The 23,850-nt window shown below is 39.9% G+C and overlaps 4 protein-coding genes across 4 annotated transcripts; 2 read left to right on the top strand and 2 right to left on the bottom strand.

Annotated features, from left to right (window-relative positions):
- Positions 1-44: 44 nt before the first annotated feature.
- On the top strand, positions 45-4,577 carry SMC6 (Structural maintenance of chromosomes 6). Its single transcript, XM_018113765.3, has 13 exons — positions 45-201; positions 366-574; positions 630-849; positions 970-1,243; positions 1,305-1,431; positions 1,494-1,571; positions 1,632-1,804; positions 1,857-2,254; positions 2,323-2,722; positions 2,791-3,253; positions 3,317-4,147; positions 4,210-4,340; positions 4,413-4,577. Exons 2-13 carry the CDS (start codon positions 377-379, stop codon positions 4,432-4,434), a joined length of 3,315 nt encoding a protein of 1,104 aa, XP_017969254.1. The 5' UTR covers positions 45-201; positions 366-376; the 3' UTR covers positions 4,435-4,577.
- Positions 4,578-4,817: 240 nt separating this feature from the next.
- On the top strand, positions 4,818-5,903 carry LOC108660400 (RWD domain-containing protein 1). The gene is made up of 2 exons (XM_018113782.3): positions 4,818-5,049; positions 5,108-5,903. The coding sequence occupies exons 1-2, from the start codon at positions 4,974-4,976 to the stop codon at positions 5,773-5,775; spliced, it is 744 nt and encodes a 247-aa protein (XP_017969271.1). The 5' UTR covers positions 4,818-4,973; the 3' UTR covers positions 5,776-5,903.
- On the bottom strand, positions 5,807-7,323 carry mora (cysteine and histidine rich domain containing protein). The gene is made up of 5 exons (XM_018113781.3): positions 7,163-7,323; positions 6,752-7,109; positions 6,478-6,694; positions 6,225-6,419; positions 5,807-6,158 (listed from the first exon to the last, which is right to left on the bottom strand). Exons 1-5 carry the CDS (start codon positions 7,221-7,223, stop codon positions 5,895-5,897), a joined length of 1,095 nt encoding a protein of 364 aa, XP_017969270.1. The 5' UTR covers positions 7,224-7,323; the 3' UTR covers positions 5,807-5,894.
- A 1,755-nt stretch (positions 7,324-9,078) lies between these two features.
- Positions 9,079-20,719, bottom strand: LOC108649025 (uncharacterized). The gene is made up of 5 exons (XM_089260739.1): positions 20,518-20,719; positions 20,126-20,185; positions 13,019-13,175; positions 12,819-12,917; positions 9,079-9,373 (listed from the first exon to the last, which is right to left on the bottom strand). Exons 2-5 carry the CDS (start codon positions 20,132-20,134, stop codon positions 9,237-9,239), a joined length of 402 nt encoding a protein of 133 aa, XP_089116865.1. The 5' UTR covers positions 20,135-20,185; positions 20,518-20,719; the 3' UTR covers positions 9,079-9,236.
- Positions 20,720-23,850: the final 3,131 nt, after the last annotated feature.

Below are 23,850 nucleotides of genomic sequence, written 5' to 3'. Positions count from 1 at the left end.
GTCTATGTGCTCTCTGGTTAGTGGCTGACGCATTTGCGATGACAATGTCAGTATTGTCATCGGTATGAACTCTGGTCACACTCAATTTGTAAACATTTCGCAATATTTGTAGCGGCTTTTAGTGAAATGCGTATTAAAATACAAAAATTACGCGGTTATTGAGCTTAGCTTACATTCATTTCTAAGTTATCTCAATATAATGTAAGTTTAAATAAGATATCGGGAAATATGTTACAAATGGCTCTAAATAGGCAAAAAACAACGAAGTAATCAAAAATTCCCGCGCAAATTGTTTTCCTGCCGCCTATAAGCAAACGTATGTAAGCTCGAACAGATTCATGTAAATCTCTTATATTCATCTGTAGACAAACCAAAGATGCGTCGTAGTAGAACTCGGAATAAAAATCTGTCCACAGAATCAGACAGTGACAGTTCAATCTCGCCTCCAAAGAAAAAGAAATCAAAACGGAGCTCAGGAACAAATGAAGGCGATGGAATGCTGGTGGAGGCATCTACATCTCGTGCGGTTCGCAAGCGAACAACTAATGCAAATTCTTCCTGCGAAGAGCCGTCTGTAAGTCCATATATCATATTCAGATAAAACTAGTATTCATTATGTTTCTTTATAGTACGGACTAGCACCTCCAAATGCTTTTGCAAGTTGTGGAAAAATTATTTCTATACGCCTCAAAAATTTTATGTGTCATTCCCATTTGTACATCGAGTTTGGACCAAATATTAATTTTCTTGTTGGCAGCAATGGCAGTGGCAAAAGTGCAGTAATCGCAGCTCTTGCCCTGGGGCTGGCCGGCAGTGCGCGTAACACGAGTCGCGCCAGCAGCATACAGAGTACGTTTAGCTCAATGGGAAACACATTTTTGCAACAGATCACGGCAACAATTACATTCACGCACTAAAGCACTCTCAACTTAGGCACTTTTGATAAACTAGAAAACTATTTTGTTTCAGAGCTAATCAAAAACGGAGAGACAAATGCATCCATTGAGCTGACCCTATCCAATGTTGGTCATCGACCATTTAAACCCGACATTTATGGTCCACATATCACGGTCGTGCGACAAATTCGTCAATCATCTTCGACGTATGAGATAAAAGATTCTCATCACAGAACGGTATCCAGGAAACTAGATGAAATACGACGGATGATCCTTTATTTCGGCATAAGTGTTGAGAATCCAATATTTGTTCTCAATCAGGAAGCATCACGTGAATTTCTTAAAGAGTAAGTTTATAACTAATAATTTTTCTAATAATTTCATAAAATATATGAAAATCCACAACAGTCTTGAACCCGCATCAAACTACAAATTGTTCATGAAGGCAACGCAGCTGGATTTATGCGCGAACAGCTTAACTCAATGTCACGAACGTCGCGAGCATATAAATTATGATGTACAGCTGCTTAAAATGGTAAATTATTAGTTAATGCGAGTAAAGACTTTATAATATAATTTGTATATTATATTATTAAGAAACTGCAAAAATTGAAGAGTCTGTGCCATGAAGAAGAAGAAAAGTTGGCAATAATTAAAAATGAAGAGGCACTTAAGGTATGAGAACAATATTTATTTTTGTGCAATATGTTACATTTGCTTTTCCCCTCTATGTAGATTAAACTGAAAGAGGCTACAACAATGCTTGCTTGGGTAAAAGTATCTCATATCCAGGATGATCTTACTAAAATCGAGCAAACTCTTAAAATAATTGAAAAAAAGAATGCGGATCTGTCCCAAAAAACCACCCAGAAAACCAGCACTCAAGAGAGCATCGCTCACGCTCTTCAGTAAGTATAGAAGTTCTCTTAAGTGAATATATCTATAATATTTTATAATTAGAGAACTTGAACAAACCAAGCAGCGGATTATGGAAAAATATCAGGCGCAGGAAAATGCGCTCAGAGCTGCTAAACGAATTGCTCAAGATTGTCTTCTCAAAGCTAGTTCTTTTAAAGCAAGCATTAAGAATGTAGAGAAGCGTTTGAGGGAGGAGCAGACAAACTTTGAGGGCTGTCAAAAGCATATGAATAACTACCACGCAGACTATTCAGAAGTTAAAAGGCTTCGAGAAGAAAATGCTGCCACGCTAGCGACTCTAAAAGAGAAAGTGGCGCAGAGGAATGAACTAATTGCTAGACTCAGGGATGAACAAAGCGAACTCAGAAATCGATTAACAGCAGCAAGAGAGAACTTGGAGTCTACAAAGAACGAAATTACCAAACTGCATAAAATGGAGCGTACGTATTATAGCCTGAAGTAAAGCAAGACCTTACATTATTTGTAATATAATGGGTGTCAATTTTAGAAAGCCTGCAGTGGGAAATGGAGTCCCTATTACGGAACAAATCCAATAAAATGTCAGTTTATGGCGAACACGCAATGGAAGTGGCCAATGCGCTGCGTGCTCAATACAGCGGCAGCAACGCAAGCCAAATGCCGCGTGGACCTATTGGCATGTACATAACTGTACCTAATCCAAAGTATAGAGATCTAATTGAGAATCAATTATCCCATTGCCTGCGGTCGTACATAGTTAGCTCAGACAAGGATAGAATGTCGCTTAGAGCTTTGTTACAAAAATCGTATGCAGGTGGTAATATACCCACCATTGTTACCAGTCCGTTTACAAACCGGGTCTACAATGTCTCCAAGTACAAAGTGCAATGTAGATCTTCAAATACGACTGTGCTGATGGATGAGATTAGGTAAGTCCTATTTTGCGATTTGTAGCTCAAAATTTGCAATTATACCTTCCTGTTTTCTTTCTTATTAGATGTGAGGATCCTGTCGTAATGAACTATCTTATTGATACATTGCGCATTGAGACGGTGTTGCTTACTGACTCTAAAGAGACAGCCGAGTCGCTGACATCGACTGTGGAAAACGTGCCACCTAATTTGACTCGAATATTAGTTCCAAGCCTGGGCCTGGAATATTGTCCATCACCCAATTATGCCATGTACTCCATTCAAATATCACCTGCGAGATTCATTCAGGTGAATGTCGATGATCGCATTCGGCAACTGAAGACTGAGCAAAATAGTCTGCAGGAGCGTGTTGCGAATTTACAGCCCCATTATGCTAAGGCCAAGTTAAAGTTGGAAACTGACACACGGGAGATAAGCGCGAAAAGTGATATGATTAAGGCACATCACACTGAGAATACAACAGCGATGAAACAAATTATGGATATTGAGAACTTTGAGTATCGGGAATTCCCTGCATTTGACGTTCTAGTAAGTTGGTACGAAATCGACTTTAATTGAAATCGACTATATTATTTCTTTCAATCCATTTAGGAAACTCATTTAACGACAAGCCGTGAGAAGATAGAAAAATTAAAGGAGGAGCGTAATATATTGGAAAATCAACTTCAGGAAATAGCCGAGCGAAATGATCAAGCTAACGAAGAAACTAAAAAAGAACAAGGCATTCTCGACAGTCTCAATAAAAAAATTTCCGAAATTGATGCGAAATCTCAGGAATTGCAATCAAGGGCTAGAGACTTGGATCGACATTTTGAGGAAAACCAGCGACGGCTGAAACAAACTGACGAGTTACTTAAAACAACGAAAAAGGATAAAAAAGATAAGGAAGCCGAACTAGAAGCAGCTCGCCAGGAGGCGCAGAAAGTCGGTGAATTTATTGAAACAAATAAATCGGAAGAAAACATTCGTGATCAAATTAGCCGTTATAAAGCGAAGATAAAACATTTCGAATCAATGAAACTGAATAGTGAAGAAGTGGAACAAAAGCTATCCAAATTGCGCGATCTTCTAAAAACAGAATCTGATATTCTGAACAATATTTTATGTGTCGTAGAGAAATTGCGCATTGAATATCATTCTCGGGCCCAGCGATTTCAGCGTTCACGTCATCATTTCTTTACTATGGTAGAGTTTCACTTTAAGCAAGCACTAATCTGTCGCCAATTTGAAGGCTATCTGGAACCCAATCATAAAGATAAGACGCTGAAGATCAGTGTTTATCCACCCAGCGGTAATAAGACTTCAAATATGAGAAGCTTATCCGGTGGCGAAAGGTCCTTCACCACGGTATCTTTACTGAAAGGTCTTTGGAGTACTTCATCTCATCCATTTTATTTCCTCGACGAATACGATGTTTTTACTGTAAGCATCAAACTTTTATTGATCAATTGATTATATAATATACATTTTTTGTATATTTACAGGATGAAGTGAATAGAACTTTTATAACTAAATTACTTATTCAAGAGGGAATAGACTTCCCCAATAGACAGTATTGTTTCTTAACTCCACAAGATACAAAAGTCGATGCGAACCACCTTATAACAGTACACAAGTAAGTCTATTTTGAGCTTTCATATACATATTTAACTAATTATTGCTCCAATATAATGTCTGTTTATTTTAGATTGGAAAGACCTGATCGGTAATCTAGAGCTTATCTTTTCTCAAATATTGGTTGCTGGACGACTGCTTTTATAAATAGACGAAAAATCTTTATCAGATGTTATTTATTAGTTTCGTGGTATTTAAGTTGATATTATTAATAAAAAAAATGTAAAGTTCTTTAAAATTTTTTTGAACATATATTAGATATTTAAAGAATATCGGTGTGGCAACTCTAAGTAGGCTGGCGTGGCAACGCGCATCTCACGTTCAAGCTGCATGACATAAATTAAACGATACCGCTTCTATTATTGGTTTTATGATAAACTAAAGATTATTCAATATATTAGTAGTTAAATTTTTAATTTTGTTGTATATGTTATTTCTTCCAATTTAGATAAGTTTAAAAATTTATATATTGGTAAGTAGCCTCATGCCAATCAGTTGACATGTGGCCATCATACTGGCTGAGTGTTGCCAGACTATTCTAACTAAATAACCTAAAAACAACACCGAACACAAACGGCATCCCGGATATTTTTATTATTTACTTCTTGTTTATACATATTTATAAATAATAACAATGAGCCGAAACTATAAAGAAGATCAGATCAATGAAGTTGAGGCACTCGATTCCATATATTGCGGCGAAATGGAAGGTAACTCGAATTGTGTTTTAAAAAAATAAGTGGTATGATCGTCAACTTCCTTTTGCAGTGCTACAAACAGAGCCTTTTCACAAATTTCAAATTCCTATCGCCACGGAGGAGTACAATGCCGATGCAGCGGAAGACAGTGAAAAGGGCTTAGCTTGTAAACTTGTGTTTACATACACAGCATTATATCCAGATGAAGCGCCACTGGTGGAAATTGAGGAAGCTGAAAATTTTGAAGAGAATTTCGAAGTAAAACTGCTGGAACATTTGCGGAAGACCATCGAGGAAAATATTGGCATGGAGATGATATTTTCGTTAGTCAGTAGTGCACAGGAGTGGTTGAATGTACAGTGGGACGAGCACAAGAAGAATCAGGAGGACGAACGAGCGCGCAAGGTCCAAGAAGTCGAAGAAGCGGAAAGAAAGAAATTTGAGGGCACACGAGTGACTGTTGAGACATTTATGAAATGGAAATTAGAATTTGAGGAGAGTACAGGAATTGCTGCCAAGCGAGAGAAGAACAATGATAGCAAGAAATTGACAGGACGAGAGCTATTTATGTGCGATAACACATTGAACGACTCTGACATCAAATTCTTGTTGGAGGCCGGTGAAAGTCTCGAGAATGTTAAGATCGATGAAACCTTGTTCCAAGATATTGGCGAACTGGATTTAGATGATGACGACGATGAGGATTGGGTACCCGGGGCTGACGACGATGATGATTAAGCCACTCTGCGATATTAAAAGAAAAGTCACATAAGGCATACTTGTGTATTGTAAACAAAACAGCTTAACTCTCAATGATGGCTCTATTTAGTTACTACAAATAAAATGCTAGTGTGTTATCAATCCAATGCATTGGGATTTTCCAAACTCATTTCGGACAATTTAAGTCCGTACTTTTGAACAGATTGAATGTCATCCAAGTCGAAGAACTCTTCATCACTGTCAACTGCTTTTCGGTTGCTCTGATCCGTGTCCTTCTTTACTGCAGGAAGCACTTCACGGGGAAAATTAAGTTTTGGCCATGACCCTGGTTCCAGCTTCGGCAATGTAATCTCAACCTTAGTACCCAACATTTGTGCGGAAGCCTTTTGTACATTGACAATCTGACAAAATAAGTGTACTCAATAAGATGCATTTTTCATGACCTATTTAAAACATTGCATTCTTACACCGCGCAGCTCCAGGTCCAAGTCAAACTTAGCATTTTCTTGCTCTGGGAAGACGAGCATAACATGCAAGCGAATAGGGTTGACTTCAACAATACTTTCCGCATAATGATATTTTTTGGCATAGACAGCGACAACAACATTTGTAGCTGTCTGATGCCAATCATATCGGCATTGAATAACCTTTTTGTCGTCATCCTGCAAAACATTAAGAGATTAGGCGAAAGTTCCAGAATCCTGATTTAAAATAACTTACATCCTTAACAAATTTATGTTGGCCGTAAACACAGCCTTTTTGTGCCATGAACTGAGCAAAATCTGATGTACGTTTCTGACAGCATGACCAAAACTTCATGCCCTCATGGAAAATGGGAACACCAGGATGGTAAGTGCACTCGCCAAAGTCGCTGCTGGTGCTCGTATAGGAGTAAGTGCAGCCATTGTTTTTGCAGCTTGTTCCCACAGCAATGGTTCTAAAAATATATCATATACATATAAACCCAGTGCAATAGAAAAAAAATCTTAGCTACCCGTCGCTTTCTGTCGCTGCAACTGGCGCAGCAACACCGCTGACTTTTAATTTATCAATGGCGTCCTTCAATGCTGGAGCCACAGTTGGGTTAAGTACAGTAAAAGGCGTATCGATCGGTGGTCTGGGTAATGCTTCCTTAATGGGTGCACGTACTTCAACTTCCACAGTCTTCTCCTCATCTTTGTTATCCTTGGCAGGTTTTTCTGGTTCGGGCGGCTTAATGTTTGAATGCTTGCCCAATGTGCAGCCCTTGATATTCAGAAATTCTGTGAAATCTACCGACTTTTTATTGCAGCATGACCATCCTTTGTAGGCATCATGAAAAAATGGAGCACCTGGATGATGCCGGCACGATTCTGTGAAAAAAGGGTTGGCAGTATTATTTTTATTTATATTGAGCTTTACATACCATCAGAATTGGTGGCTGGATCGTATTGTTGTCCACAACCTCTGTTATAGCATTGTTCCATATTTATTTTTATTATTTTATATCTATTTTTGGTAGTTCTGGTCTAGAATCTTCGCAAATGAGAAGAGATGTGGCGGCAGGTCGATAGACACCCTTTAAAGCTGCCAACTTGGTTGAAGTGCAACCAACATTCACCATTCAATGTGTTGAAAAACGTGAGCATATCAATGAAACGGTTTTTCGACATTTTGTCTTGTCGTTTTCTTTTTTTCTTTATTAATTCAATTAGAACAAACAAACCGGTATTAGGAAGTCGCACAATATGAATGTATAGAAAGGCAAATAGTAATAAGAAAACAATTAACACAATTAGACAATGCAAATTATGTTAATTATATATCAAATTGGCGGGTTCATTTCGAAAGGGTCTTTAAACTTGTTAGTAGTGTACTGTTGAAACCGGAATTAAATACAAATCAATTAATGCAAATGTACCGAAGGTCAGTTCGGTTTTTCTTTTTTGTCGACGTGATTAATGTACAGGATTTGCTAGACGAAACACTCAAGAAGGTGTGTGCTGACAAATTGTGAGTCACGTAGCGCAGCTAATTAAAAACAGGAATGGTAACAAATTCAAACAACACTGCAGTCGTTGTTTGCTCGAAGGCTCAAACTTTTTTCCAAACAATATTTTTTATTTTTTATTGTTCTGGTGCCATTCATATGTATATTCATATGCACATACAGATACATTTATATGCAGCTCTTAGATACGTGGGACACGCTTATAGTTTCATTTATTGCCTAAGGCGACAGCACATAAATATTGCTTGCAGTCAGCAAATTGTCATTTCATTGAAAATTCTTGTGGTCAACAAGGTTATCAACGCTGCGATGACTGTCAATTGGCAGTGCTCGATTGCGATTGGCCTTTGCAGTTCTGGCCGCACTCAATACAAATTATGACAGCCCGGGCGCCCGCCGCGTCCTGTGGCTCGTCTGCACTCACACTTTGAACATTCCAGTTTCGGGCAGTGAATCATGCAGCCGTCACCATTAATGATATCTTTTTGGGATACTGATGTTGTTGTTGTTTTGCATTGTTACTCAATCGCTAGAGAATTGTAGACTTTTTTTTTTCATATTTCATCGCTGCTCTGCAACTTCTGACAACTGCGGCATACACTCAGACATTTGCAAATAAATAAAGAAATACAAAAATTGGGGGCTTTATTTTTGCTGTTGTTGGAAATGTGCCCCAGTGTCAATGGAAATTAACACCGCAGGCACCGGCTTGGCCTATTCTAGGCGTCTACGTAATTTAACATACAATAGCAAGCGCCAACTGCAGCAGCAGCACCAGCAACAGCCACAGCAACGGCGTTGCTGGCAACGGCAACAATATAATGGCAGCATGCAATGGTCTACGGCGGCATGAAATGCTGTTGTAAAATGCAAAGGCAAAGGCAAACGCAAAGGCAAACGCTTGCACAGATTTCTTGCAATCAAACAGTAACAAGCGAATAAACATTCCATTCCATGCCAGATGACGATGACGCGTACTCAGTTCACACTTTAATGGCGGCTACTGCTACGATTTGGGCTACTGTTTGCGTGGGCGTTGCCGATCGATAAGCATCGCTTGGGCCTGCATCTCTGGTTGATGTATATGAATGTGTGATATAACATGAACGAACTTATGCAACAAGTCAACAATAACAAATATTACAGCAGTGATAACAAATGTTGATTTGTTCGCTTAACGCTTGCTCGCTCTCAAGTTCGTTTCCTGAGTCTTTCGTTTTGTGCATGCATTAACAACTGCAAGGCAGCCAAAAAAAAAAAAACTTAAAAACAAGATATATTGCTGCACACTTGACTGCACGACCACACGACGCACAAAAGTTAAACACAAATTGCATATTTTACACATTTATTTACAACATCGTTAGATATTTGCCTAGGTGCCTCATTAACTGACTACTTACACATGACTCGACTCCCAACTCTCTCTCTCTCTCTTTCTCTGTTCCTCTCCATGTCTTTCGACTGTTGGGCTGGCATCCCCATTGCCTTAGATGTATGTGTACCGCGTATTGTATGGACTGGTATAATAGTTGAATGTGGCATACGATGTGTCGGGCGTCTGAAATGTGGTGCTGAAATATGTTGGATCCACGCCGCCAGCTGCCGCTGCAACTGCTGCCACTGCTGCGAATTGGACAGTAAAGAGGGGCACAAGAGGAAAAAAAAAGAAAACAAAAGAAAAACAAAAAAAACAAAACAAAGAGTCTTTGTCAATTGATTTGGCGGCCATTCGGATTTTGGCATTACTACAAATATAATTACAAATAATAATATTTATTGTTAGGCTTGGGCGTGTGCACTTGAGATTAGTAGGTGATACTTTGCTGCCAACTCGTAACGAAATTCCAACTGTGGGCGTCGGCAACTGACAAAACACGCTGAAGGTTAGGCGCTTCGTCAATCATGTCGTCAAGTGTTATTGGGCAAGTGTCCAGCTGCAATTATCATTGTGGCTGTTATTGTTGTTGTTGCTCTTGCCTCTGGGGCGTTGGCTTCACTTTTTAGAATGCCCCGTTTAATGATTGGTAACATTAGCCGACCGTCGTTAGCTGTCCGTATACATATTTTATGGTGGGTGGCTGTCAATTGGCGGCTGCAACAACAGCAGCAACAACAACAACAGCAATAAAAGCAACTCTGGTGCAGCATTTGCGTCATTGTTGCCACAGCCACAAGCTGCCTAGCCCCAGGCAGTCCTCATCCAGGAAGCATATGCTGCGTAACTATTTTATTTTGTTTTTGCATTTTGCTCAGAGAACTTTTAGGCTTGCAAAATTAATTACACAATGGCCATTTGGCTGGCTGGCTGTCTGGCTGGCTGACTGTCTGGCTGGCTGGCCAATCGATATCGGTCATTTGGCTACCAGTTGGGCCAATCGTGCATAAATTGTCAAATTGTAAAAATTATCTCAACTTAGTGTCGTTCGTTTGTTCGTTTATTCGTTTGTTCACTCCGTTCATTGTGAAATGTGTTTCCATTGCATTTGTGTACTAAGTAAGTCCAAGTCCTCTGGCTGCTCGATTGCCTGCCTGAGCTTGGCTTGGCCTACTGGCGCACTAAGGCTAGGCTATAGCAAAAAAGTTGCTCCATTTCGTTTTTCTTTGCATTTCTTGGCTCTCAAACGAAAAACCAAACGGCAAAAAGCTATAAAATAAATGCAGCTGCACAAAAGTCGACTTAAAGATACTCTCAACTGAAGACTTAAATAGTTTCCCGAATATGGTATATATAAAGTCTAACTTTAAGAGCAGCTTGTTTTTCATTGTTGTTCATTTCTCAATGCCTGCAGGGTATTAAAAAAAAGGTAAAAAATGCAAGCAACTAACAAATTTTTTGCACAGCATTAGGCGCGCATATCATTGAGTGTTTCTCTGTTTCTGTTGCACCTCCTTTCTCTCTTTCTCTCTCTCTCTCTCTCTCTCTCTCTCTTTGTATATCTCTCTGTCTCATATGCAAATATCAGTGCATACGCTCATTGACTTTATAGACAGGCCAGACACATAGCCTTTTGCGGCTTAAGTCTTGATTGCTATAGCAGCACCTGTTGCTGTTGCTGCTGCTGCTGTTGGTTTTGTTGTTGTTATTGGCTTTAGAGCTTGGGGCTTAACATATTTGCTTGTCGTTAAAATTGTTCATATTTCTTTGCCACTGTGGGGTACTTAAGGCATCACAGGCTGCCTGCCAAGGGGATAATAGCATTGGCATGTGGAGAGCTATATAGGCAATCAGGCTTGCCTCAGCCATAGGCTGCATATATTTGAGCACATTTTTCACACATTTAAAAATGTACATTATTAATAGTAAGGTAAAGGCGGAACTAAAGAACCATATGAAAAACTCCATATGATAAAGTGCAGATATAAATGAATGAAATTTCAAAATATGATTCAAAGCAAGATTTTGATCATATATATCTATGTATATCTAAAGTAGTTTTGAGTTGCCAGACAGAAAAAAATGATACATATGTAATTCAAATATAAAACTGTATAATGAACAGGAGTAAATCCAAATATCGAGATTATTTCTATATTGATAAAAATATAAAGGATTATAATATTTCGCTCGACTTTTCCGTCTTAAGCTTAGCTTTAGTTGGCTTGCGACTTTAAGCTGCTGGACTACTTTATAAGTAGGATTGAGCTGATGGTGAATATATTACACATTGAAATGGAAAATTTAATTATGCTATGCTTAATCATCAGCTATGCCTTCATGCTCAATTTCGATTGAGTCAAGTGAGTCCTCCAACAAGTGCTCGTTCAGTGTCACAATATTTCGTCAGCCCCAAACAGCTTGAGCAGTTGAAAGCATGTCAATATTTTGAGCCCACTCTAATGTAAAGCTATTGATAGAGATGCAAAGACATGGAGAGAATACGAGATAGAGAGAGTGAGAGAGAGAGAGAGAGGGAGAGGGAGTGTGTATGTGAAGGTAGTCTACGTCGCGTCGTTACAGTTGTTGGATTCAGCATCGGATTGGCCGTGGCACAGGCCGTCGCTGTTCGATTGTTGTCGCTGCACTTCAAAGGTGTCTTTTGTTAATTAGACGCTTGTTTTGGTGTGCACTTACAATAATTGCTACAAGAAATCATAAGCATGTACGATAATATCAAAAAGCCAAAGTGCTGCATTTGTGAATGTGAAACTCAAAACACTACATAATAATTATCGAGAGAAACGAAAAACAAAAAAACACACACACAAAAAATAAGATAACATAAAAGTAATAAAAATAAAATACCATGTTGCATTTTTGCTGAAATTTGTTTTCTTGTCTGGCCGAAATGAGTCAAAATTATTCAAATATAAACATAAAATCATTAAACAATATATTTGTTTTGTTTATTTATAATTTAGTTGTTTATTTTTTGCCTAAAAAATAATAATTTTTAAGTTACAAATTAAACAAAATAAAAATTCGTAATATGCAAAAGAAAACATAAATACATATATTAAGAGAGCTGGCCAAATAAAATTAAAAAACATAAGAAGCAAAACGAAAAATAAAATTATTGTGTTCGCAACTAAATAACAATAATTAAACTAAATAATTGCAAATAAGCAACTATTACTTTAACATATTTTAGTTGTTATTATTATGTTAGCAAGTGCGGCATATGTGGGTGGGTGTGCGTGTGGGTGTGGGATGGGTTAGGGCTCTTGTTGTGTTTTGTGGCCGACTGTGGGGCTTAGCTTGAAGTTGATTAAGTGCTGCGAACGCTCAAATTGCGATTAACTGTGACGCGCATTTCCGTTTCCGCTGTTTGGCATTGTCTGTGCTGTAACTGAGTGTGAGCTTGTGTGCGTGTGTGTGCTTATGGCTATGTGCGTGAGTGTGTGTGTGCGTGTGTGTGCAGTTAACCAAAGATTGTGCCTGTGAATTGGACGTGGGTTGGAGGACAATTATTTAACAATAAAAAAAAACAATATTTAAACACTACTTCAATTGCACTAATAAAGCTTTAAGTGTGTGTGTGTGTGAGTGTGTGTGAGTGAGAGTGAGTGTCTGTGAGTGACAATGGCCTAGGCTATGCTATTGTTCAGACCGTACGTCTGAGTGAATTACTTTGCTGTGGCGGCACAAAACCAAAACCAGAGGCGCCAACAACAACACCGCTCGACTCCTCAATCGCATCTGGGGGCGAGGGTGGGAACACAACGGGTCCTGAAAAATATAACAAAAAATAATGTATAGAAGAAAACGAAGTCATATACATCAATATACATATACATCATTATACATCATACACAATGTATCTAGCTTACCTCGATTCTGGCGGGGATCGCGCACCTGCGCAGCAGACGGCTGTGCCAGGGAGAGTGTATCGAAGGCGAAGCGGGATCGGGTGGGAAATTGTCCTAGAAAGTATTGCTGGCCGGCAGCAAAGGCCAGGCACAGGCACAGAGCAGCAATGGTGACTAACTGCAAGCGGAATGGAAATACAGATATCGTTACGTGTTGGTAATACAGTTGGTAATACGGTCGGTAAGTACGGCCAAAGCGATTAAACCATTGCAATCTGTGTCAATGCCAGCGTAGCTAAGCATATGGAAAACAATTAAGCCTCTGGCTTGTACCACAGTAGAATGCCATTCAGGTGTACTTGAGTCGAGCACGAGCCAAGTGCCAATACCCTGTATTCAGTTCTTAGCGCTGTTTACCTCGCCTCTCTCACTCTCTCGCTCTCTCTTTGTCCATCTCTTTCTCACTATTGGGCAATTTTTCATATGCAGAGCATTTGAACGCGTAATTAGCGGCAATTGCATAAAACAATATTTACGACAATTGCTGCAAGATCGGCTTGAAATGCCAGCCAAATATTTTCAAACTCTCTCACAGCGGATCTCGAAAGCTGACCCAATTCGGAGGCAGACAACAGTGCGGCAGACAAGAGCGCCAAATGCATCGAATCTAATGTTGTGATAAGCATGCAGCTTTAGCTCGTTAAGGAGCCAAGAGCTGCGCTTGTGGTCAAGCTTTGTGGAAGCTGTGGCGGCATGCATCAATGGCCCAACTGCAGCATGCTGTGCAAATTGGCTTTGTGGTTATAAATATATACACATATGTACATATGTATATGCATATATGTATGTATCTATATATATAAATAAAGTGCTGGCTGTCGGCTAGGCGCTTGAATTTATTGATTTCCCATTGAATGCTCGACAGACTGGCGCTGCTCGATTGGCAGCTGCAATTGGCAACTGGGCCGCAAGTGTTGCGGGTGTTGTTGCTGCATCCAATGTCTTATTTAAGACCGTCACGCAATTGCAACAGACGCCACTGGACGGACACTAATCATAGGGCTGCAAAGACTTAATAGATCGCATTCAGAAAGCCAAACTGCCCCATATGAAAGACTTCCAGCTGAATATGGATTCATATTGTGCTGTTTTATGGCCAATAATCACACCTCAGCCCACATTCAGTCATTCGTATTGCCATGTAATTCTGGCTTTTCATTTTCTTGTTGTGGCTTTGAAAGGTTTTTGCTTCATTAATTGCCTAATGGGCCGCGCCTGCAATCTGCATTGCACTGCAGGGCGTATGCGCAATATTTGGTCGAACGCTCGCAGCTCATGTTAATTTTACAGGCATTTTGTTGATTTTGCGCTGCTACTGCAATTGATTTAATATGCAGCAAGTGTTTACGAGCACCCTACAAATTTATATAAAATTAAAAAAAAAAGCTAAAAAAAAAGACAACAAAATAAAATATACGCAAGTAGCTGTAACAAGAACAGCAACAACAACGCTAATTGCTATAAGCCAAAAACATGCATATATGTATATACATATATAAGAACAACAATAACAAGAGCACAAATTGTCTTGAGACTAAATAATCAAAAAAATATGCAAACAAGGCGAACAGTTGCCAACAAGCAACGGTGACTCTTGTCTAGACTTTAGAGTATCGCAAACTTGTGAAAATGCTTTTAATTAATTCATGTCTGTTGAGGTTGTTGTTGCTGCTGCTGCTGGAGTTGTGCTCTGTTGTTGTCCTCAGCTCAGACAGAACGTCTGTTGCCACACTAGAGCACAAGCTATTGGCTCTACTGGGCACATCAAAGTGAAACAGTTCTCCAGAGCAGATGAAACACATTTGATAAAGCTGGTCAAATCTCATATGAGAAATAAATCCGAAAGTGATTCAGCTCTGACTTGACAGTGGGCGGTTCTAGCAAATGCCAATCAGCTGTACATGTTGCCGGCCAGAAGCCAGGTAAATGGTTGCCATGGGAAGCCGGCAAAAACTTTTTTGATCCATCATAAACACAATCTAATCGGACTCTAAAATCCAAAAAAGGAAACAACAATTTAAAGCAATTTGAGCCCAACTAACAGCTGTTATTGCACTGAGCCAAATAATTGACAATTTGCTGAATTGGTTTGCATATTGCAAGCAAATTATGTGAGATCTAGATCGTTAAGGTTCAATTACAATTACGTACAGTTATCAAGGTGGCCAATCGATTCAACAGTTTACAGAAGAGAGAACTGAGGGATATTTGTATATTAAGTTTGAGTCTAGTTGTATCTGAAGAATTTTCAATTTCTTTATTCTGCACAAAAATTAGACTATATTATTTTTAATATATAGTAGGGTTTAAATTATTTATACTTTTTCAGTTCAATTTAGTTCTATTTAAGATTTGCTTAAATTACTTATGCCTGAAATCTTGACATCTACTGCATCACATATCAGTTACATACAAAAATAGATCATAATTTTGCTCAGTGTATGGTGCCTATATATATTTGGTGCCCACTGTGGCATGCAACACATGTAAACCGTCAAAATGTCGTCAGCTGTGGCCTGAGGCAGGCTCTTTGAGTGTTTTTCTGCTGGCTTCCACAGATTTGCATTTCGGCATTCTACGCATAGCTGTGAACAGCGAGCTGTAACCGCAGACAGCAGCCATTTACCGTTGTCGTTTAGGCTAATTAAAATAAATTAAGCGCAGCTCCAGTTTAATAATTTTCTGTGTTGCTGCTCAGCTCTGCGGCTAGCCGCAAGGAATCCACATAAGAATTCACCTGGGTAGCCGTGAAGCCGTGCAGCGCACGCTAATGTTAGCTAATTTGTTTGACTCTGGGACATGAGAACAAAACAGTTTGTATTGAAATCGCAATCATTCCTCATTGTAGCTCGCCCCCCGCGCCCCGCTTTTATCGAGAGTGCCTCAAATTAGTTGAACAAATGACCTTAGATATGATTTCGTAATTGGGCGGCGCTAGCAGGCCGACATGGCAACAAACGGCAGCAGTCGAGACTGTTGGCCAACGGCGGCTCATGCGAAAACCCACCCACCCACAACAATGATTAAGTGCAACAACATGTGAGCGTGCCAGTGCCAGCGCATAAAACCTAAATAAAAAGCACAGCAACAACAACAACAACAACCCAATACTGGACTACTGCGAAGGCAACAACAACACAAACGCAAAAACATTGGCTCGTTAGCAACAAGTCAGCATACCCTGTAGAAACTTATTAAAGGGCATGCAGAAGCTCCAAAGCTAAAGTGAAGTTCAAAATTCAAAATTCAGTGGCAAATTTAGGAAAAAAATGATTCTTAAAACATTTTTTTGAAAATTAATTTTTTTTTTTTTTTTTTGCAGGGTATCTCAGCTATTTGTGTTACTGACTTTGCACCAATTTTACTTATTTTTCAATCAGATTTTTCATTTTTTCGCTGGCATTTATTGGCGTTTAGATTTTGATTGGCTCAAATGTGCAGTAAAAATAAATTATTTTTGTTTATTACTCTACAAAGACTTGGACAAATCCATTCGAACAGGTAACCAGAGTGTTTTGCCTTTTTTGTTTTATGTTTTTATTTTGTCTATTTATTTTTGTGCTGCACAAAATAAACTGAGAATTAACTTTCAATTAGCTGTTCCCGCAGGTTTCAAGTCAATTTGCATGGGCATGGAGTGAGTCACGTGGCAGGAAAACGGGGAAAAATGAGGCCTGCTGGCTACAGCTGGAGCATTAATTAATCTTATTTAAATGGTTTGTCATTTAGCTAGCGAGCATAACGAATTTTGATGTGAGCATTGCAAAAGTGAATGTTGAACAATTGAAGTTGTGCTCAAGTTTACGCGGCCATAAAAAGAAAATGAAAAAAAAAAAAAAAAAAAACAAATGAAGGAAAACAAAAAATTGATATTGTTATCGGTTGTTAATGATTGTAACGCCTACAGCAGCAGCAGCAGCAGCAGCAGCAGCGGCGGCAGCAGCGGCAGGCCGGCAACAACTCTCTCAGATGCTAAAACTGTCCAGGTTAACGCTCGATTGGGCAACTGTTCATTGACTTTCAACACGGAAGCATGCTGCTAAATCCAAGCTCTCACCACTCGCCGCTCGCTGCTCGAATCTCGGCTTTAGACTTTTGGCTCCCGTCTGGATGCATTTGCGTTAGCTAGAGCCTAAAGTCCAAAATGGAGCGCGACTGTCGGCTGTGTTTAGTAGGCGCAACAAGATCAACAACTGCTACGGCACGGTCGCTGCTTTAAATTACTTTGAATTGTGTTTAATAGCTGGAAATGATGCCAGGCCAGGCCAGACCAGGCCAGGCCAGTTGGAGAGCACTGTTGATTGCTTTAGCCATTACTTGTTGCCCAAGCGATTATTAGGCATCAATTTGGCACAGATCATTGGCTAGGAAGTGCCAATTGCCGCTTGGCAGCGTGAGAATTGAAACAGTTTTCCTTTTCCTGCTGATGCGGCCCCCAAATGAAATACAGCAACAAACAGGCGGCGGCAAGCAAATTGGTTCAAGTTCATGTGGCAACTGCAAAAATTTGTAGCATTTAAGGCATGACAAAATGCCAAACACAACGCACACATGTCGACTGCCTGGCTGTTTACCTGCCCGCCTACCTGCCTGCCCGTAGCTTATAAATATGGTAATGGCCTGGCCCCGGTCCCGTGTCCATTTCGACGATAAATCTAACATAACTATTTTGCAAGCCAAAAACGCGCTCGCGCTCGCACCACTCGCACCACTCGCAACGTTCGCATGTGGGCAGCACCACACGCTCTCCGAGCTTCAAGCTAATGTCCGACTGTAGCTGGACATGTGGAACATGTGTATGCCAGGCACTTGCCATGCGCATTGACTGGCTGTCCGACTGACTGACTGACTAACTCGCCGACCAAGACATGGCTCCAGCTCTGATTGCGACAGCTGCGCTTTTGCTGCAAACGCTAATCGTGTCGCACTAAGCGAATTGTAATAATAAAATGGCCAAAACAAAACCAAAAAAAAACTGAAAACAACGACTGATGCGATGAACGATATCAAATGACATCGCACAGCGCATAATGCCAAAGACACTGAGCATTAGTTTCATTGCTCCGAACTGAGAGGAGCGCCCGAACTGGCCAAAAGGATTCATGTGCATGTTGTGAGAAACGGTTTAATAATTAAAAAGTACTTTGAATTCAGTTATTGGAGTCTACGAATTTTATATGCCAACAAACTGCTCTAAAAGTGTCTCACAGTGCGTAAGGCTTCAAAATGAACTTGATCAAGTCTTAGCCTAGTTTCGAATCTGATCAGCTTAAGCTGAAACTCTATAGCCATATACTCCTTCTCAGTACTTTGACTTGGCCTAGACAAGCTACAATTATGCACGACAATTACACACGTGTGTGTGTGTGTGTGTGTGTTTCGCAAAGTGTATGTTAGTCTACGCTGCGGCATCTTCATTAGCTGAGACCATAGCGACATGGCCTGGTCTGGCCAGGCCAATGCAAAGCAAGCCAAGCGCAACACAAGGCAATTTTATATTTATAGCAATTAATTTGAATTTCTACACGCAAAGCGTGTAAAATGCAACAACATGTCGACGAGGACAAGTTGTAGCTGGCGATGGCAGCGATTAACCAATGAATTAAAGCGATTGTCGAGCAATTAATAAATCTTTTTTTTTTTCGTTCAGACTCTGTGTGTGTGTGTGTGTGTGTGTGTGTGTGTGTGTGTGTGTGTGTGTGTGTGTGTGTGTGTGTAGAGCATGGCACGCATGACCCAATCCTAATCGAGAGCGATTTGCCAGACGTTGATTGCGGTTCCCAGGGTGCCCAAATGCCTGCCTGCTGAGTGCTTGGGATGAAACGGCAACTGCCGATTGCCGACTACAGTCAGCTGGATTGCAGTTGCAGTTGTAGTTGCAGTTGCAGTTGCAATTGTTGTTGTTGTTGCCATTGCATAACTTAGAGACTCTAATGAATTGAATGCGGGCTTTTCATAGTTGTTTAATTTATGGCCGTCGCACACACGCACATGCGCACGTTCACGACACTGCGCATTGGAGTTGAATGCTGGCGAGACGCCGCGACGTGGACACGCAATGGCCAAGATGTTGGTCAGCGTCAGCGTTAGAGGCAACGCCAGTTTGGTCACTTGACTGTGACTCTGGCTTCAGCTTTGGCTTTGGCTTTGGGGATATATTGGCGCGTGTGTATCGCACTTTTCAATTAACTTACAAAACGCATGCCCAGGCACGTTTTGCCGTTTTGCCATTGCTTGTTGATGTTGTTGTTGTAGCTGCTGTTGTTTTTGTTGCCAATTGGCTTGATCTGTAAACAAGTGTCTGCTGCTTGTCTGGTTCGGCAACGGCCTTCACCATGAACTTGAACTTCTCTCTTTACCCCAGATTGCTTTGGATTTTTATCATCAAATTGCAGCCCGTTCTGCACAATGAGCGCACGCATGCGTACTCGTATTCGTTTGTGTGTGTGAGTGTGGAATTGGCTAGGCGGAAACATTGAATATGCGTGTTTGGCCACATAATTATAGTTCATATGCTATGCAAATCGTATACAATTTATGGCTTCGATGCTGTTGACCGAGTCCATTGTCTGCGACATAACAGCTTAATAGCCAGCTACATTTATGCTTCTCTGTGAGTGTGAGTGTGTGTTTGTTTATATAAATACGATTACGATAGATATGTTCATTTATATACATATGCCTGCGGCGGGCTTTGTCAAGTCGTTAATGCCGACAAAATGCTTGCCGCTAAAAAGTGACACACGACAACGGGCAACAGTCCACTGGCGGCTGGCCATAAATTCAACTGCCCAATAAAAATTCTGAATACTACAATAGCCTCAGAGTTTGGTCTGGCATGGGTCAATTTGTGGTGAATGGCTCACGGCTCTTGCATATTCGCATTGGCGTGCGCGAGCATCAAATAAAAATGCTGTGAAAATTGTCGCTTGGCATTGGGTAGTGCGAATATAAAAGACTTAGGCAACGAACTTGCACAAAATTGCGTATACGCAAAATTAAATGTAACTTCAGTTTTTTTTTCTTTGTTTCTTCTCGCTTTGATTTCATTTCAATTGATATACTTACGAATTTCATGTTGATTTAGTTGAAGTGTTTTATTGCAGGCGGTAATTGAGCTGAGTTGCGCTGCAATTAGTTAACAAATATTTTCAAATTAATTTTGTGATTTATTAGGCACTACACTTTTCTTTAGAGCACGAATCACCAGCTTGTTTATTAAATGATTTTGTGGGTATTTCTAACCATGAATTTGCAATTTCTTTTGTTTTAATTTTCCGATTATTTTAGTATTTTATTTTTAAATTGCATTAATATTATTATTTGTATTATTTTTGTAAACGTTCGCACGTGAGTCAAGTGAAACAAAAAGCCGAATTCGAATGCGTTCGGTGGCTCTAACAATGAGCTGGGAACTGTTAGCTGGATGCTGTTTGGCTGTCAACTGGGTATTGGCTTACACGAATCTGCGCTGCGCTGTATTTAAAAATTGTGTGTACTGCCTTTGTTGCTCGGCTTTGGCTTTGGCTTTGACTCAGACTCGGACTCGGACTCGGACTCGGGGATTCGGAATCGGAATCGGACTCGGGCTCGGCGGATCGTAAGTTAAGTGTACGTCGAGCTGTGCGGTAAAACGTTTAATGAATTCCAACAGAAATGCTCAGTTGATTTTATATAAAGCATGGCAAGCGTGCGCCGTTGTCGACGTCGACGTGGCCGTTGTTGCTTTGTTAGCTGCGTTTTGAGTGAGTTTTTTCATTCATTACTTTTGTTGTTGTTGTTTTCATTTCTCACTCGAGCATTGAGTGTGCGAGCCTTTAAGCAAGTTGTTGTTGCTGGCCTACGTGCGACACGTGATGGTCGTTGTTCTTGGGCGGATAGTGGCAAATAAAAGCAACTTTCTAGCGTTTGGCTTGCGCGGGTCTCTGCTGCTTTTGATGATGTTGCTTTCCGGTAACCAGTTTCAGTTCCAGCTTGAGTTGCACTTCATTCGGGTCAATCAGCCTCGGTAGGCGCTTATGCAAATCTAATGCAAATGTGATAGGAAAGCTGGCAAACACCTTGACTTGATTGCAGGTGAAAACAGCGAAAAAAATTGCATCAACGACTACAACAACATGAACGATAGCAACAATAATGCTGCTGTGTTGTCAGCAACTATAGCTTTGGCAATTTCTTCCGCCTCTGTCGTGTTGACCGTGAAAATTTCGTGTGATTGTTGGTCTTTTTTTATTGATTGCTGTAGTTGTTGTTGCTGCTGCAGGTGCTGCTCAGCTTTCAGGCCATTTTTGAGGAACGTCGGCGACTTGATTTAAATGACAATTTACGTGATATTTGTATGATTGTCTGATTTAAGATCGCCATATGCATAATCATCATAATCATAACGCACGAGTTGCTTGCCGGAAGCAGTAAACAGAAGGCTTAAGCCACAAGCCAGCCGCCGAGTTATTTCTGTATGTATATTGTGAATTACGATCTTTTGTTACAATTGATATTGCTTTAAAGTGTGCAACATAATATGCTTGACATTTACGACCCTTAAACTGGAAAGCAATTAACAGCATACGAGGGTAGTTCTTAAGTTGTTGCTGATATTTCAGTAGATTCGCGCTTCTATCTAGCTTCAAATTTAAACTTAATCAATTGGCATCCTTCAGATGCTGTCAGATCTTTTAAAGAAATAACCAAGTATTAATAACTTTAAAAGGTTTGTCTGCCTGAAAGTCTTCGCGATAAAGATTTCGTGAACTGAATAGAGTAAACACAGATATAAATCATTTTATGACTCAATTAACGACCCTCGCCATTAATGCGACCAATTAAATACAAATTGCACACTTGTCGCAGCAATGCAAGCAATGCGTTAGATTTAGTTTTTTTCCGCCAGTCAACGCACTTAATAGAGGGGAGAAGATAGGGGAGGTTATATTTGCTAGTCGATAATATTATCGATAGTAAAACCAAGTTCAAGTTCAGCTGTCAGGTGCTTGAGAGTGGCAGCCGCAAAAACCGTATCTTTTTGTTGATGCCACAAGTCGCAGAAAACCACAGTAATTGAATTGTATAATCATATTTTGTATTGTCTTCAATTGGCGTTGGGGTCAAGTTCAGTTGGCCAATTGGATAGCGCAATTGTTGTAAGCTGTGCAACAATTAGCGCGCTTAATTGTCGATTGCCATTGATTTATTACTGATCGACTAAACAATTAACAGATTGCCTTGTGCGTACTTTGCCTTTTGCCTTTGCCTTCTTTCGCTTTCTTTTTGTTGCTTTTGCCTTTGCTATTGCCATTTGCTTTGCTTTTGTTGTGTTTTGTTTTGTTAATTGAAATAGTTAAACGTCTGACAGTGGTTATCAATCATTGGGGCAAATTTTTGGCCTCAGTATGGCTTGGGTCGGCCTGAGGTTAATGCCACTTTTAGGAATTGAAAACTATGTTGGGCTCAAACTTGTCTGCACATGAGCGACCGACTCAAATTAATGGATTTTTAAATGCGCTAAAAATAGTAGCTGATACGATAGTCCGAGTATTTGAATGCTAATCTGTTATCTCATCCTGTTGTCGGCAACTGCGCTGAAATCAATGAGAATTACAAGTCCATTAATCACCGATGGCTCCGCACATATCTAATTATAGAGTCCAAGCAATCAAGTCAGCTCATACGCATTTCATTCAAAAGTATTTAACAACAACAAATTACATTACAAATAAAATACATTTTATATTAATATGAATCTCGCCAATATACTCGCCTTTGAGGAAGTCAACTGCAAGTGAGTTTAAGAGGAGCAATAACTTGCCCAAAATCTTATTATGGAACAGGATTAATATGATTTCAACCTGAGCGACGACTTACGTACACTCTCAGATCCGCGTTAAGAGACGAGCCAACGATAACACCTGAAAGAATCAATCTCAAATCGTCCTTAATATATATATTTATATTCCAACAAATGTCTATCTTCTTTGATAGAAGTCATCATGATTTATAATGACTGATTATCGATTTCGTAAGCGCGAGCAGATTTGAATTCTTAAATTATTTATATTTGGTATTAAAAATTTGGATTGCACAACTTTTTTTTGTCATTCACTTAACTCCCAAAGTTGTCGATGTGATTCATTGACCTTCCAGAGTTAATAATTAAGTGTATGACGATGTCGCACTTAGTTTCTGATATAATTAGATACGTTATATTCCAATTAGCAACGTGTCGAGGAAGCGTCGCTAAGGCTGATGCTGCATTAGACGCTTAACGATTTATATATTACAGTTATTGCAACTGCAATCGCCAATTAGCTAATTGTGCCCAAATATGCAGAGAGAATTATGAAAAGCGAGCGCAAGTTCACATGTTTAGCATTCCAAATTTCCGGTCCAATTCGATTTGCATCATATATGCACACACACACACATAAGCAAATGCATGTGTGTAAAACGTTTAGCGTTTATTCTCACGACATCGACCTTGGCAATGCTCAACGCAACGGACCGCAGTTCTGTGTGAGCGTAACGCACGCTCCAGTAGATTGCAAGGAAGAAAACTCTTGTTACTGGAACTGGTTTTTAGTTTTTCACTTGGAGCCAATTGAAGGCGTGAATATGCGTACGCAATAAGCCGTTGCAATAACAACAACTACAACAGCCACGCATAACATAATTTGGACAAACTGACAGCATGTCGGTGTTATAGTCAAAAAATATAATTGAAACGGGTTGTCACGAGGTTGCAGATGTCAGGCAAAGTATGTTTCCGTTTAACCACTTTCGATAGGGAAGTTTATAAT

The sequence above is a fragment of the Drosophila navojoa genome, chromosome 2, assembly GCF_054131105.1.
Source record: "Drosophila navojoa isolate 15081-1374.11 chromosome 2, UAZ_NAV_1.0, whole genome shotgun sequence".
Classification (NCBI taxonomy): Eukaryota; Metazoa; Arthropoda; class Insecta; order Diptera; family Drosophilidae; genus Drosophila; species Drosophila navojoa.
Note: the sequence above shows the minus strand (reverse complement) of the source record. Positions and strands in the feature narration are given on the sequence as shown.

What these genes read in the sequence shown, in the direction of transcription:
- SMC6 (XM_018113765.3), top strand. Translation starts at nt 377, where the DNA reads ATGCGTCGTAGTAGAACTCGGAATAAAAATCTGTCCACAGAATCAGAC. An exon ending in TCGCGCCAGCAGCATACAGA is followed by an intron (nt 850 to 969) that starts GTACGTTTAGCT and finishes ATTTTGTTTCAG; the next exon opens with AGCTAATCAAAAACGGAGAG. An exon ending in AGCATCGCTCACGCTCTTCA is followed by an intron (nt 1,805 to 1,856) that starts GTAAGTATAGAA and finishes TTTTATAATTAG; the next exon opens with AGAACTTGAACAAACCAAGC.
- LOC108660400 (XM_018113782.3), top strand. Translation starts at nt 4,974, where the DNA reads ATGAGCCGAAACTATAAAGAAGATCAGATCAATGAAGTTGAGGCACTC. An exon ending in ATATTGCGGCGAAATGGAAG is followed by an intron (nt 5,050 to 5,107) that starts GTAACTCGAATT and finishes TTCCTTTTGCAG; the next exon opens with TGCTACAAACAGAGCCTTTT.
- mora (XM_018113781.3), bottom strand. Translation starts at nt 7,223, where the DNA reads ATGGAACAATGCTATAACAGAGGTTGTGGACAACAATACGATCCAGCC. An exon ending in TCCAGCCACCAATTCTGATG is followed by an intron (nt 7,110 to 7,162) that starts GTATGTAAAGCT and finishes CTTTTTTCACAG; the next exon opens with AATCGTGCCGGCATCATCCA. An exon ending in AACATAAATTTGTTAAGGAT is followed by an intron (nt 6,420 to 6,477) that starts GTAAGTTATTTT and finishes AATGTTTTGCAG; the next exon opens with GATGACGACAAAAAGGTTAT.
- LOC108649025 (XM_089260739.1), bottom strand. An exon ending in CGATCCCCGCCAGAATCGAG is followed by an intron (nt 12,918 to 13,018) that starts GTAAGCTAGATA and finishes TATATTTTTCAG; the next exon opens with GACCCGTTGTGTTCCCACCC. An exon ending in TTTTGTGCCGCCACAGCAAA is followed by an intron (nt 9,374 to 12,818) that starts GTAATTCACTCA and finishes TCCAATTCGCAG; the next exon opens with CAGTGGCAGCAGTTGCAGCG.